The sequence below is a fragment of the Scyliorhinus canicula genome, chromosome 3 (assembly GCF_902713615.1).
Source record: "Scyliorhinus canicula chromosome 3, sScyCan1.1, whole genome shotgun sequence".
NCBI lineage: Eukaryota > Metazoa > Chordata > Chondrichthyes > Carcharhiniformes > Scyliorhinidae > Scyliorhinus > Scyliorhinus canicula.
The window spans coordinates 143,542,119-143,557,523 of record NC_052148.1 but is presented as its reverse complement, the minus strand read 5'-3'; the positions used below and the strand labels follow the sequence as shown (position 1 = coordinate 143,557,523).

General features: G+C 43.5%; 1 protein-coding gene across 3 annotated transcripts in view; it reads left to right on the top strand.

Annotated features, from left to right (window-relative positions):
- The window catches only part of pcdh7b (protocadherin 7b), a 501,674-nt gene that overhangs the window by 74,712 nt on the left and 411,557 nt on the right, over positions 1-15,405 (top strand). Inside the window, exon 2 of one of the 3 annotated variants that reach the window (XM_038791446.1) lies at positions 2,778-3,475. The exons of the other annotated variants lie outside the window; for them this stretch is intronic. Coding sequence (XP_038647374.1) covers positions 2,778-2,798 — 21 coding nt within the window. The 3' untranslated portion in view covers positions 2,799-3,475. Of the gene's footprint in view, positions 1-2,777; positions 3,476-15,405 lie in introns of those variants that run through there. 3 annotated transcript variants of the gene reach the window in all.

Below are 15,405 nucleotides of genomic sequence, written 5' to 3'. Positions count from 1 at the left end.
GTGTTTCTCATGCAAAGCCAAATCAAATTCCTTCACAAAATCAATGAAGCACATGCATATTGGTTACTGATGTTCTTGGACTTTGCACATGATGATTCTAAGATTAGCGACTTGATCTCTGGTTCCTCTTCCAGCTTGCTCAAAAACAACCTCATTCTCTGCCTTTTTCCTGATCCTGAGCAACATTTTACTAGCGCAGGAGATCAAAACAATTGTTATGTATTATGTGCACTGTTTCAGGTGACCTTTCTTCAGAAAAGGGATACATGTGGAACCAATCCAGTCCTCTGACCAATCATTGGTCTCCCACAGTGCCAGCTATATTCTATGCATCCTGTCCTTTACTGATTCTTCTCCCATCTGAAATTCTGCAGATATATTGCCCAGGCCCGTGGCATTGCGGCTGGCTATTTGATGAATGGCTTGCTGTGCCTCAGCTTGAAGTGAAGGAGTTTCAACTTGACTTTAAAATTCCAACTCGCCTTCACCATTGTAAAGCTACTGACCAACATTGTGCCATCGAACAACAATATTCTTTGTGTCTGTTTCATTCTTGTGAGAAACTGAATGAATGTAATGTAGATGCTGCACCTTGGCAAGGACGGGGTCGGTTTGCATCCAGTCACGAATACACAATGCAGTGACGGGCAAGGACTCCATAAAATTCAGTACAGCGACCACTTTGTCCGCCACACTGGGGATTGTGGATTTGGTCTGCTGGGAAAGATGGCTCAACGCTCCAGTATGGGCAATCTGGATCCCCGGACAGTGTTTGAAAGATTATTCATAAGAAGCCTATAACAAGGCCGAGTGCTGAATCCTCGCAGACGCAATTGGCGGGATCACCTTGGCTTTACGGAAGAGGCTCAGCAACAGCTTGTGATCCGTGATGATAAAGAAATGGTGACAATACACGTACTGATGAAACTACTTTACACCAACTACGACCGCCGGACCTTTTTCTATTTGGGCATATTTTCTTTCAGCCAGCATCCGGAAGGCAAAGGAGATTGGATGTAAAGGGCCATCGCACATCCAATCCCATCCTCTTCGCCAGTTTAATAAAGGCACTGGGAGTCCACACCGAGTAAAATAAAGAAAATTAGTTTGAATTACAACACAATATGTATGCTACTCGGTAGATCCTGTTTAGTTGGTGTCATATTAGCCGACCTTTTATACAAAGATTAATAGAGATCCCCCACATCTATTGGGGGGCCACAGGGGAGATGGTCATTTCCACGCCCTAGGCCCCGAGCAGGCTGATACAGTTGGCGAGGTTAGAACTTTTGTGTAAATGATTGACCCCTTCAAAATCTGACCTGCAGCTCTACGCAATGAAGGGGTGAACAATTGGAAGTAGGGGATTTCTTGTTAAAGCTATGCCATCAGTGATGAAAGTTTGTCTGAAGTGCCATCTCGGGCGTTATGCAAGATGGACATAAGAAATAGGAGCAGCAGTAGACCACAAGGCCCTATAAGCCTGTCCTGCTGTTCAATACGATCATGTCTAATATTTTCGCCCATACCCAATATCCTTTAATTCCCTGTCTATCTCAGCCATAAATATATTCAGTGATGGAGCGTCCACAGCCCACTGGGATAGAGAATTCCGAAGATTTACCATCCTTTGAGTGAAAAGGTTTCTCCTCCTCTTGGTCCTAAATGATTAGCTCCATATCCTGAGACTGCTGTTGTGTTTTAGATTCCCCAATCTCTCAGCATCCTCCCTGTCAAACCCCTTCAGAGTTTTCTGGGTTTCAATGGGATCGCTTCCCATTTATCGAAACTCCATTCTTCTGAACTCCTTGGACAGATTCAACTGGAACGCCAAAGAAAGCTGGCTAACGTGGGCAGTGAAGGCTTGGGCAGCAGTCGGTTCTTCTAACTGCTGGCTGGGCAGATGGCCACAGTCAACGGCCAACATATGGCAACAGGAAGGAAGATAATCAGTGAACTGGAGAAGGAAAGATGGGGTCCCAATTACCTTATTTACCCAAACAGCACCATAGACAATGGAAGCAGAGAATTTATGTAGCAAATCCAGTAACGTTTAGCTGAAGTTATTATTTTAATGTATGTGTGCTATAAAATTGTACAAAGCAGGTACTCAATAGGGACCATAATGCTGGAAATACAGGGAAGAAAGCACTTTGAGACTGGTTAAATGATATTATCCAATTATACTTTTGTGGTTAATTTCCTCTTTATGTTATATTTAGTGCCCTGGTATTAAATTCTTTTCTGCAATTTCAACAATTATTAAAAATAGCAAACAAGTACATGGAAGTCATGAAACAAACTATGAAAGGAATGGAGCAGTACAGAAGTGAATGGCAAACAGGTTAGAATTTTTCAAAACAGCCATTGAGGTGAATCAACACCAGACAAAATCAACACACGACCTGGAATCAGGTAGAGGAGTCATGTGCATTATATTGCCAAGGGAGCAAGGAGCCACAATTTAAGCAATGCTGTATTTGGGCACGGATCTCTGGTTCTCCGTAATTTTAAGAATGTTCATATTTATTACTGTTGAGGTACTGAAAAATAGTGGGAAAAGCAGGAAAGAAGTTAACCTTATGTTCCCGTGCTGTACTTTTCTTTGTTCTTTGTTCTTTATGCAATATCGTTATCCAGAATTGTGAGCTTTCAGCTGTTATTTTGTAAAATCCTTCACGTCCTGGTTTGATATCTGGTAACATGATGATCACAACACAATGCAGATTTGTACAATTGGGAAAGTCTAAACTAGGTGGCTATGTTTCATTTTTCAGATTACTTCTTGGAACAGTTGAAAAAACAACGCTGGCAGATGGACGTTAACATTCATTCACCAAGGCCATCATTGCTTTTGCAGGGAGTGCAGTTATTTAAATAGAAATGAATTCAGTTATGCCAAATGCTTCACTGTATTCTGTTCTATTCTTTATATTTAAGTGAGTCTTATTGTTTGGAGCTTCTGCTTTATTAAGTTATACTATTGCTTATTGTTTTCTTCGTCAGTTGATTGACCTGCTTGGCTTGTGCTTAAAGCAGGCAAAAATAAATCTACATGAAATATTTTCCAGATTGTATTTTCATGAATTGTATCTATAGTCCATAGTGTAGAGGGAACAAGCCTTGTAATATCTATATTATGTAGAATTTAATTGCTAAAATCTGTTCCAAATGTGGCAAAACAATTGAGCAATTGAGACTTCATGTTTGTTGCTTTGCTGTTGTTCAGACATCACTTTTGATATTTTGAGGTCAAAATTGATTAACGTAATGACCAATAATATTGCAAGCTTATAAGAACTGAGCTATCAAAAAATGTTATATTCTCTGAGCATCCTTCAGGCTGAAGATCATTTACTTGTGGTTGATGTGTGTTTTTGGGACAACTATGACAGCAAATCTAATTATGCTCAAATCGCTGTGGCATACGCTGATGGATTATTGTAAATACAATAAAAGGTTCCAACAGGTTTAACCCATTGAAATTGTCATTGACAGCAATATTCTATAGTTTTGGCGTATGCAGTTCGAATTACAGTTAGGTCACAGTACATTTGAACCTATGTATATATAATGACACAACCTTGGGGAAAACAAAGCAGTCACTTCATAATTAAGATCTGTTAATCATTTCTTTTTTAAAAATTCTGAACTGAAAGTGTACAATTTAGTTCAATTTAAAATGAAAGCCTTATTTAATGACTTTGATAGCCTTGTACTGCTGTGAATTATTTTTTGAATGAGACTTGTAGAAACAGTTGACATGGATTCAATAGTATATTACATTCTCAGTGATGGGGTGGATTCTGGTTACTGAGATGGGCGACCTGCTGACCCTGGAAGTAGAGTGTAGGCAGCCACAGCGACAAGCAAATGCCAAGGTGGGATGGTTAGAAGTTTGGTTCCATGGGACTTTGTCCCACTTGTTTTAGAAGTTGTGAGGAGAGATTGCAGGGGGTTGAGGATAGAGTACTAGATTAGATTGAGGATTGGCTGACTGACAGGAAGCAGAGGGTTGGGTTAAATGTGTCCTTCTCTGACTGGCAAACTGCAACCAGTGGGATGCCGCAGGGTTCAGTCCTTGGACCTCAACAAGTCAAATTATTATCTAAATGGAAAGCAGATTCAAAATGCGTCTGGGCAGAGGGATCTGAGTGTCTTTGTTCTTGAATCAAGAAAGTTTGTATGGAGGTACAAAATGTAATAAGAAAAGCAAATGGAATGTTAGCGTTTATTGCAAAAAGACTAGGGTATAAAAGTAGAGAAGTGTTGTTACAATTGTATGGGGTGTTGGTGAGACCACATCAGGAGTATTGTGTCCAGGTTTGGTCTCCTTATTTGAGGAAGAATGTGGTGGCCATGGAAGCAGTTCAGAGGTGGTTCACCAGATTGATTTTGGGGATGAAGGGGTTGACGTTTGAGGAGAGATTAAACAGTTTGCGCAGAATGTAGAAGGATGAGAGGGGATTTGATTGAGGTATATAAAATACTAAAAGGGATTGATAAAGTAAATGTCGACCAAATGTTCCCCCTTGTGGGGCAATCTAGAACAATAGGTCACAGATGTATGTTGAGAGGCGGTAGATTTGGAACTGAGATGAGGGGGCTCTAATTCTCGCAGAGGGTGGTGAATTTGTGGAACTAGCTGCCCCAAGGTGCGGTGGAGTCCGAATCATTAAAGGTTTCAAGAGGGGGATAGATATATTTCTGATTTTAAAAACGGGTTACAGGGATATGGGGAACAAACAGGGAGGTGCCTTTGAGACCAGGAAGAGATCAGCCATGATCTGATTGAATGGTGGAGCAGGCTCAAAGTGCTGAATTGCCTATTTCTGCTCCTCATTCCTATATTCCTCTTTCCTATGTTCGGCCCTGATGCTGCTTTACACCCATCCTGTACCCCTGCCTCTCCAAGGCCCCTTGTACCCTCCATGCCATGTCCACTCGCACTGTATTCATTATGGGATGACGTCGAGCCATATGGAGATGAGAAAAATAAACTTCTAACCATCTAGTAGTGATTTCACTGATACAAAAACACTTTTTGACCATGAAAAGAACTCTGCTTCATAAAATCAATTCAAAGCTTTTAAATGTCAAGTACTTAATACCTTGTAAGAACAAACAACCCTCCATTTACAAGCTATATCAAGACAGCTAATCCTTTAATAGCTTATTTAAGTTGTCAATCAAGCTGTGAACCCAACCCCTGCTGAGATAATTGTGGCTTTTAAAATTCAGTCAAGCATACATATTGAATTAATGACAGCCCTTGGGTAAATGTCAACAAAGAGCCCTATTGAAACTCCTTTGTTTCTAAACTACACATGTCATCAGGTTTATATTACTCTCATCGACAACTGCAACCTTTTGTTTTAAAGTTTAAAGAGTGGGGCATTTAACAAATTTCAAATCTTTCCAGTGATACAGACATGTTCTGCCCTTGTAAGAGTGCTGATATCTGCTCCATTATTTTCTGATTCTCACATTGCAGGCTAAGACAGTTTGACCAACCAAAATGGGGTTTGATTGAACTCAGAACTTGAGATCAAATGACCCTGCTGAGTTTCGACAATCTAATTGGCTGGAAGTTGTCCAGTCCCACCACTGCCACGACATTGCAGTGGACAGGACTGGGACTACAAGTAATCCTTGATGTCTAAGTCCTGGGAGTCCAGGACCAGGTTGGTTTTAGGGGTCTCAGGGTGGGGTGGGGAGGTGTGGAAGGGTGGGAAAAGTTGGGTCGGGGCATTGGAAGAGAGGCCAGGCGGGAGGGAGCATTCACAGTGGGCCGACCTTTTGGAGTGGTGGGGGAGGGAGGGGGGGGGGGGGGGGGGGGGTAGGTGGGGGGGGGAAGGGAGCCAGGGATGGGGAACTATGTCAAGAGCCCTCCTCTTCCTGCCTCAGGTCTGAGCGAGTTTTCATTTTGGACTCCTCCCACCCTCTTGTACTCCAGCCTGAAATTTGAGGCTGGGCGGAAATGGTCATTAGTTTGCCATTTAATGGCTTCAGTTGGTGAAGGGGTGGGGGGTGAGGTATGCAGCCTCAGCTTCATCCTCACCCATCCCACTGTAAAATTGCAGAGCTCTTGGGGCTTTCTGCAAAGGTTTACAGCCAACTGTGCCACCCCCCACCCACAAACCTGCCATGGGTGGACTGGCAAGTGGGGCATCAAACTGGAAACTGGAGAACACAGAGCTGTTCGATGAGCTAAGAAATACAGACCCTTCCTGTCCGAACATGAAAGTCACGGTTGGGTGTCAGAACAAAATGCAGGTTGTTCTTTTGTTTGGATTCCTCCTGGAGAGGTTTCAAGCTGATTGGATCTTGCCCTTATCAAAGCTCTGCTTGGAATATTATCACCTCTCATAGATGGGTTTCACTCAGGCCTGGCCTGTCCGTGGACGGGTTTCCTTATGAATTGCTAACTGATGAGTTGCTTCTTTGCTAACTCAGGGGTTCAACTCATTTCTCTTTTATTTCCTTACTGTTAACTTTGATCTCAACTTTCCTTGACAGCAGTTAATACTACTCTTTTTGTGGTTCTTTATTTATCTCCTGATTGATTGATATATATTGTCACATGTACCAAAGTACAGTGAAAAGTATTTTTCTGCGGCCAAAGAAACATACACAGTACGTACATAGTAGACAAAAGAATAATCGACGGAGTACATTGACAAATGGTACATCGACAAACAGTGATTGGTTACAGTGCGGAACAAGGGCCAAACGAGCAGCATAGGGCATCGTGAATAATATTCTTACAGAGAACAGATCTGTCCAAGGGAGGAGTCTAGTAGCTGTGGGGAAGAAGCTGTTCCTATGTCTGGATGTGCGGGTCTTCAGACTTCTGTACCTTCTGCCTGATGGAAGGGTCTGGAAGAAGGCAAAGCCTGGGTGTGAGGGATCTCTGACAACGCTGTCTGCCTTCCTGAGACAGCGGGAGGTGGAGACAGAATCAATGGGAGGATGGCAATCTTATGTGATGCGTTGGGCTGAGTTCACCACACTCTACAGTTAAATAAGAATCTCCTGATTCTTATTTAAAGTTTATGTATTTCTTTACCTCTCATTTCTATTTTTTATCCTAGCTGAGAACCTGCCTCCTCTCTTTTCTTTCATGTCCTATTCCATCGTTCTCACTTAGCCCTCAACTTGTCTCACAGCAAGCCTCAGTTGAGAATTCCACATGGTTGGCATTACCCAATCACCACCTCAAGCTTTAGTTTATTATTAAAAACAAATTTGTATCTGAGTTTCTGTTAGCACGCTACATTTTAGCTATTTTGAAAATGCATTTGCTCATTTTTTTATCCAATTTGATTCGAGTGATGTAATTTTAGCTATTAAAATTTAAGCAGATGAAATAGATACAAAAACTACTTTGAAAATCTTATTTTAACAATCTGTGTACCCGAGGATTAATCCTGGACTGCATGAAGATTGCTTATATTTAGTTTTATTCTTCTGCAAATATTATAAATCATTTTCTGACATTTAAAAAATTCCAATGACACAAATCTATACTAATAACAACAATCATTGGAAATATTGAAAGAGTTTTGGGATAATAATGCCATTTAAAGGGTAAAAAGATTTAATTGAGGATGGAAGGGGTTACAGACAAACCTTCTGTTGTTGTTGAATATTTGGCCCAGGGATAAATGAGCTGGTTGATATCTAGTCTTAAAGTGCTGATGATGTAAAAAAAACACTCGGGGAATGATAGGGCAGTTTTAAGCTGTCACCTGACCCCCCTGCGTTAGATTAGATTACACCTTCAGTTCTGCCATGACTTCTGATTTTTTAATGCTGCATATCCTGTTTTCTTTGCATGCCCATTTTAAATGGTTTTCTTATACTAGCAGCATGCTGGTTCCCTGAACTTGAGCTTTGTTTTAAACAAATTAACACCTTTGCTAAAATAGAGGATTTTCAGTCAAATGTATTAGGTGTTCAAATTCTATTTGCAGATAGTGCAGTTTTCAGGTCTTGATATCTTTGATATATAATAACATTTACTAAATGTTAAACTTTTCCAGTAATATATGGCTGTGTGGGCTTATTGCAAGGATTCAGTAATGAGTAAAGGTGACCTTCCCAGCTGACCTTGTCACCATGACATCCGCCCCTGTCACCCCTCACTCAGGCCACTTTTCTCTTAATTTTCCTTGTCGTTGAACCCATATCTTCATGTAACAACCTGCTTTTCTTATACTAGCAGCATGCTGGTTCCCTGAACTTAAGCTTTATTTTAAACGAATTAACACCTTTGCTAAAATAGAGGATTTTCAGTCAAAAGTATTAGATCTTCAGATTCTATTTGCAGATAGTGCAGTTTTGAGGTCTTGATATCTTTGATATATAATAACATTTACTAAATGTTAACGTTTTCCAGTAATATATGGCTGTGTGGGCTTATTGCAAGGATTCAGTAATGAGTAAAGGTGACCTTCCCAGCTGACCTTGCCACCATGACGTCCTGTTCCTGTTCCTGGCATCATACCCAGCACCAACCCTGTTCTAGTGGGCTCCGTCACCAAGATTGATGGGACTGCTTGTAGCCCAACAGTGGCCACCACTCCTGGTAGAGCTACTGGGAATGCATAGTTCTGATCAATCAGATGGCGGACGACCCTCTGGGTTGGAACTTCCACCCGAGTGTCTCCCACCAATTAATGGTCCTTGGAGCATTAAATGGCTGTGGGTCAGCAAGTCTCGGTAGGGATGTATTCCCTGCAAACTCATTGGGTTACAAGGCTGGAAAGTCCGTCTGAAAAATCCTACCCTTGGTGTTGAAAGCATTGACATAGCATCAAGTGACACAAAAAATGACATGGCATTGTTTTGTACAACATCAGATGCTGGAAATCTGAATTAAAAACAAAATGCTCGAAAAACTCAGCAGGTCTGGCAACATCTATGGAGAGATAAACAACGACATAGGTTAAAAAAAAGGGATGAGGTCCTAAAAGCAGAATACAGGGAGCTAGGAAGGAAGTTAAGAAATTGGACCTCGAAGGTAGTGATCTCAGGATTACTACCGTTGCCACTTGCTAGCCAGAGTGGAAATGACAGGATATATAGGATGAATACGTGGCTGAAGGGATGGTGTCAGGGGGAGGGTTTCAGATTCCTGGGGTATTGGGACCAGTTCTGGGGGAGGTGGGACCTGTACAAACTGGATGGGTTACACCTGGGCAGGACTGGAACTGATGTCCTATTTGCTAGAGCGGTTGGGGAATGTTTAAACTAATGTGGCAGGGGAATGGGAACCGATGCACAAAGTCGGAAGGGAGTAAAACAGGGACGGAAACAAAAAGGCAGTAAGGGGGAAAGTGTAAGGCAGAGAAGCCATTGTCAAAAATCCAAAAAGGGCGGCAGTACAAGGTGCAGTGACTGAGAGGAGCTCAGTGAATAGGCCCAGTAATACTAAAAGGAATAAAACGGGAAGTAAAAACATAAATGGAAAGCGACGCAGCAGGTTGTTACATGAAGATATAGGTTCAATGACAAGGAAAATTAGGAGAAAAGTTAAGAGGAAAAATAACTTAGGAGAGGTTACTGATCAAGGTGTTAAGATTCAAAACAGAGGTATGAAAGCCAACATAAGGGTACTTTACTTGAATGCTCGTAGTATTCGGAATAAGGTAAATGAGTTGCTGGCGCAAATCATTGTGAATGACTATGATTTAGGCCATTACTGAAACATGGTTAAAGGATGGTCACGACTGGGAGTTAAATATCCAAGAGAAACAAACTATTCGGAAGGACAGAGTGGATGGTAAGCGAGGTGGTGTAGCTTTGTTATTTAAGGGTGACATCAGGGCAATAGTAAGGGATGACATCAGTGCTATGGAGGATAAGGTTGAATCGATTTGGGTGGAAATCAGGATTAGGAAGGCGAAAAAGTCACTGATAGGAGTAGGCGAAAGGCCACCAAATAGTAACATTATGGTGGGGCAGGCAATAAACAAAGAAATAACTGATGCATGTAGAAATGGTACAGCAGTTATGGGGGATTTTAATTTACATGTTGATTGGTTTAACCAAGTCGGTCAAAGCAGCCTTGAGGAGGAGTTTATAGAATGTATCCGCGATAGTTTCCTAGAACAGTATGCAATGGAACCGACGAGGAAACAAGCGGCCCTAGATCTGGTCCTGTGTAATGAGACAGGACTAATTAATTATCTTATAGTTAGGGATCCTCTCAGAAGGAGCGATCACAATATGGTGGAATTTAAAATATAAATGGAGGATGAGAAAGTAAAATCAAACTAGTGTTTTGTGCTTAAACAAAGGGGATTACAATGGGATGTGTTGCTCATTGTGTTCTCTCTTTAATTGGCTCTGTTTATGGTGGTTAATATGATCACCTTCCTTACTTCTAATTACGTTCGCTCAAGAGTCGCCAGGTTTCTTTCGATACCGCCACAAGGTTCAAAACCGAATACTGATCAAAGACTCGATACACCAGTTAGTAAGTTCAAAATCAATGCTCATTTATTTACACACACAATCAATCATACTCATGCACAAGCTCTACCAACTAAACTATCACTACTACTAAAGCCTATACTTAGCTTCGAGCGCCCACTCAGTCATAGGAACAATGGCCGTCGTCCGGTTCTGAGGCTGTTGGGGTCGAACTGGTACAGAATAGTAGCTAGGAGCGTCTATCTCGTAGCGTGCGTTGACTTTGGACTTACTTGTTCTGGTGCAGCTGCTAGGCAGGCCTCCCGTCGCTGAGAGCCAAGGCCAAGAAGAACGATCCTCTCTTGGGGGCTTCTAATACCAAAGGGGGCTTTGCGTGCTTTTGGGCGGTCCTTGAACTTGGTCTCAATTAATTGGACTATATCCTGATCATTGGTATCGATTTCCTCCAATAAAGGGGTGGCTGCCCTGATTGCTGGGCGGGCCCTGCGTGGCTGTTGGCCTGCTTTGTTCTAGTCTTCTCTGGCGCCGGGGTGTCTGCTTTGGTATTGTTTGTTTAAATGTTTCTCCTTTGTCCCCGGAGATGGCTCATTAGTATGCTAATTGTTTTGCAGTATCGGTCTTGTCTGGGAGCTGCAAACTCCAATCAACAGACAAACCTTGCACATGCTTGCTTTCTCAGCATTGTCCATTTTTCCCTTCATTTTCTGCAAGTGTCCATTTTGTAATCGGGATGTGGCCACCCCAGGTGGTGACAGATGAGAGAAGAGTCTAAGGTAGACTGGGAGCAAACATTTTATGGTGAAACAGTTGAGGAACAGTGGAGAACCTTCCAAGCAATTTTTCACAGTGCTCAGCAAAGGTTTATACCAACAAAAAGGAAGGACGGTAGAAAGAGGGAAAATCGACCGTGGATATCTAAGGAAATAAGGGAGAGTATCAAATTGAAGGAAAAAGCATACAAAGTGGCAAAGATTAGTGGGAGACTAGAGGACTGGGAAATCTTTAGGGGGCAACACAAAGCTACTAAAAAAGCTATAAAGAAGAGTAAGATAGATTATGAGAGTTATCTTGCTCAGAATATAAAAACAGATACTAAGGTTTCTACAAATATATAAAACACAAAAGAGTGGCTGAGGTAAATGTTGGTCCTTTAGAGGATGAGAAGGGAGATTTAATAATGGGAGATGAGGAAATGGCTGAGGAACTGAACAGGTTTTTTGGGTTGGTCTTCACAGTGGAAGACACAAATAACATGCCAGTGACTGATGGAAATGAGGCTATGACAGGTGAGGACCTTGAGATGATTGTTATCACTAAGGAGATAGTGATGGGCAAGCTAATGGGGATAAAGGTAGACAAGTCTCCTGGCCCTGATGGAATGCACCCCAGAGTGGTAAAAGAGATGGCTAGGAAAATTGCAAATGCACTAGTGATAATTTACCAAAATTCACTAGACTCTGGGGTGGTCCCAGCGGATTGGAAATTAGCAAACGTGACCACTGTTCAAAAAAGAAGGTGGGCAGAAAGCGGGTAATTATAGGCCAGTGAGCCTAACTTCGGTAGTAGGGAAGATGCTGGAATCTATCATCAAGGAATAAATAGCGAGTGATCTGGATGGAAATTGTCCCATTGGGCAGACGCAGCATGGGTTCATAAAGGACAGGTCGTCCCTAACTAATTTAGTGGAATTTTTTGATGACATTACCAGTGCGGTAGATAACGGCGAGCCAATGGATGTGGTATATCTAGATTTCCAGAAAGCTTTTGACAAGGTGACATACAAAAGGTTGCTGCATAAGATAAAGATGCATGACATTAAGGGAAAAGTAGTAGCATGGATAGAGGATTGGTTAATTAATAGAAAGCAAAGAGTGGGGATTAATGGGTGTTTCTCTAGTTGGCAATCAGTAGCTAGTTGTGTCCCTCAGGGATCAGTGTTGGGCCCACAATTGTTCATAATTTACATAGATGATTTGGAGTTGGGGACCAAGTGCAATGTGTCCAAGTTTGCAGACGACACTAAGATAAGTGGTAAAGCAAAAAGTGCAGAGGATACCGGATTTGAATAAGTTAAGTGAATGGGCTGGGGTCTGGCAGATGGAGTACAATGTTGACAAATGTGAGGTTATCCATTTTGCTAGGAAAAGAGGCAAAAGCAATTATTGTTTAAATGATAAAATGTAAAAACATGCTGCTGTGCAGAAGGACTTGGGTGTGCTAGTGCATGAGTCGCAAAAAATTGGATTACAGGTGCAACAGGTGAATAAGAAGGCAAATGGAGATTTGTCTTTCATTGCTAGAGGGATGGCGTTTAAGACTAGGCAGGTTATGCTGCAATTGTCTCAGGTGTTAGTGAAGCCACACCTGGAGTATTGTGTTCAGTTTTGGTCTCCTTACCTGAGAAAGGATGTACTGGTGCTGGAGGGTGTGCAGAGGGGATTCACTAGGTTAATCCCAGAGCTGAAGGGGTTGGATTACGAGGAGAAGTTGAGTAGACCGGGACTCACTTGTTGGAATTCAGAAGGATGGGGGGGATCTTGTAGAAACATATAAAATTATGAAGGGAATAGATAGGATAGATGCGGGCAGACTGTTTACACTGGCGGGTGAAAGCAGAACTTAGGGCATAGCCTCCAAATAAGGGGAAATAGATTTAGGACTGAGTTTAGGAGGAACTTCTTCACCCAAAGGGTTGGGAATCTATGGAATTCCTTGCCCAGCGAAGCAGTTGAGGCTCCTTCATTAAAGATAAAGATAGATAGTTTTTTGAAGAATGGGATTAAGGGTTATGTTCGGGCCGGAATGTGGAGCTGAGTCCACAAAATGCCGCTGACGTCACCACCGGCGCATGCGCGCTGGGGGATTCTCTTCCGCCTCCGCCATGGTGGAGGCCGTGGCGGCGGCGGAAGAAAAAGAGTGCCCCCACGGTACTGGCCCGCCCGCCGATCGGTGGGAACCGATCGCGGGCCTGGCCACCGTGGTGGCACCCCCTGGGGTCCGATCACCCCGCGCCCCCCCCAGGACCCCGGGGGCCCGCTCGCGCCGCCGATCCCGCCGGCACAGAGGTGGTTCAAACCACGGTGGCGGGAGAGGCCTCTCAGCGGCGGGACTTCGGCCCATCCAGGCCGGAGAATAATGGCAGCACAGAAACCCGTAGCCTCCCGTCGGCCCCCGCCATTCTCCGAGGCAGGGGTGGTATTGGCGGCACGCCAACGTTTTGCGGGTGGGTGAATTCTGAACATGGCGGGGGCGGAATTTTCGGCGGCCCCGGGCGATTCTCTGACCCTGTTGGGGGTCAGAGAATTTCGCCCCTTATCAGTCTTCAGAGCCAAAGAGTGGGAGCAATGTGATGCATGATATACTGTTGATTTATTGATTGATTTGTTATCACATGCACCGAAATACAGTGAGAATTATTTTTCTGTGGCCAAGGGAATGTACGCAGTACTTACACGGTAGACAAAAAGAATAATCAACAAAGTACATCGACAAAAAGTGATTGGTTACAAGGGGCCAAACAAAGCAAATACATGAGCAAGAGCAGCATAGGGCCTCGAGAATAGTGTTCTTACAGGGAAAGATCATTGAATTTACAGTGCTGAAGGCGTCCACTTGGATCTTCGAGTCTGCACCGGCCCTTGGTAAGAGCACCCCACCCAAACCCCCACCTAATCTCTTTTTCGACACGGAGGGCAATTTAGCATGGCCAATCCATCTAACCTGCACATCTTTGGACTGTGGGAGGAAACGAGAGCATACTGAGTAAACCCATGGTGATACAGGGAGAACTTGCAGGCTCCGCACAGACAGTGACCCAAGCTGGGAATCGAACCTGGGATTCTGGAGATGTGAAGCCAGTGAGGGAGAGCCGTTCAGGAGTCTCGTATTTGTGGAGAAGAAGCTGTTGCTATCTCTGGATGTGCGGGTCTTCATTCTTCTGTATCATCTGCCTGATGGAAAGGTCTGGAAAAGGGTAAAGCCTGGGTGGGAGAGGTCTCTGATAATGCTATCTGCCTTCTTGAGTCAGCGGGAGGTGTAGACAGAATCAATGTGAGGATGGAAAACTTGTGTGATGCATTGGGCTGGGTTCACCACACTCTGCAGTTTCTTGCGATCGTGGGTTGAGCAGTTGCCATACCAAGCTGTGCTACAGCCGTGTAGGATGCTCTCTATGGCATATCTGTCGAGGTTTGTGAGAGTCGATGCAGACATACCGAATTTCTTTAGCTTTCGTAGGAAGTAGAGACGGTATTGGGCTCTCTTACTGTTGCATCAACATGAATGTACTAGGACAGATTGCAGTGATGGTGACCCCCAAGAACTTCAAGCTCCACTTCAGGGCCATTGATGTAGACGGGTGTGTGTGTCATGCTGTGCTTCCTGAAGTCGATGATCAGTTCCTTGGTTTTGCTGACATTGAGAGAGAGGTTGTTTTCGGTACACCATGCAACCAAGTGATCTATCTCCCTTCTGTAGTCTGATTCATTGTTGTTAGAGCCACCATCCGCATACTTATAGATCGAATTGGAGTTAAATCTTGCCACACAGTCGGACATTGGGAGTACTGTAGAGGACTGAGCACACATCCTTGCGGGGCCCCGGTGTTGAGGACTATTGTGGAGGAGGTCTTGTCCTATCCTGACAGATTGCCCCTTTGTTGGTGAGGAAGACAAGGATCCAGCTGCACAAGGATGGGTCAAGCCCAAGATTGCAGAGTTTGGTTCTTAGTCTTGTTGGGGTAATGGTGTTGAAGGCAGAGCTATAGTCTCTGAACAGCAGTCTGAAGTAGGTGCCCTTGTTGTCAAGGTGTTTGAGTGTTGATTGTAGGGCCAGGGAGATAGCATCTTCTGTGGACCGGTTGCGGCGATAGGCAAACCGCAATGGATCAAGACCATCTGGGAGGCTGACATTGATCCGTCTCATGACTAGCCACAAGAAGCATTTCATGACAACAGATGTCTGGGC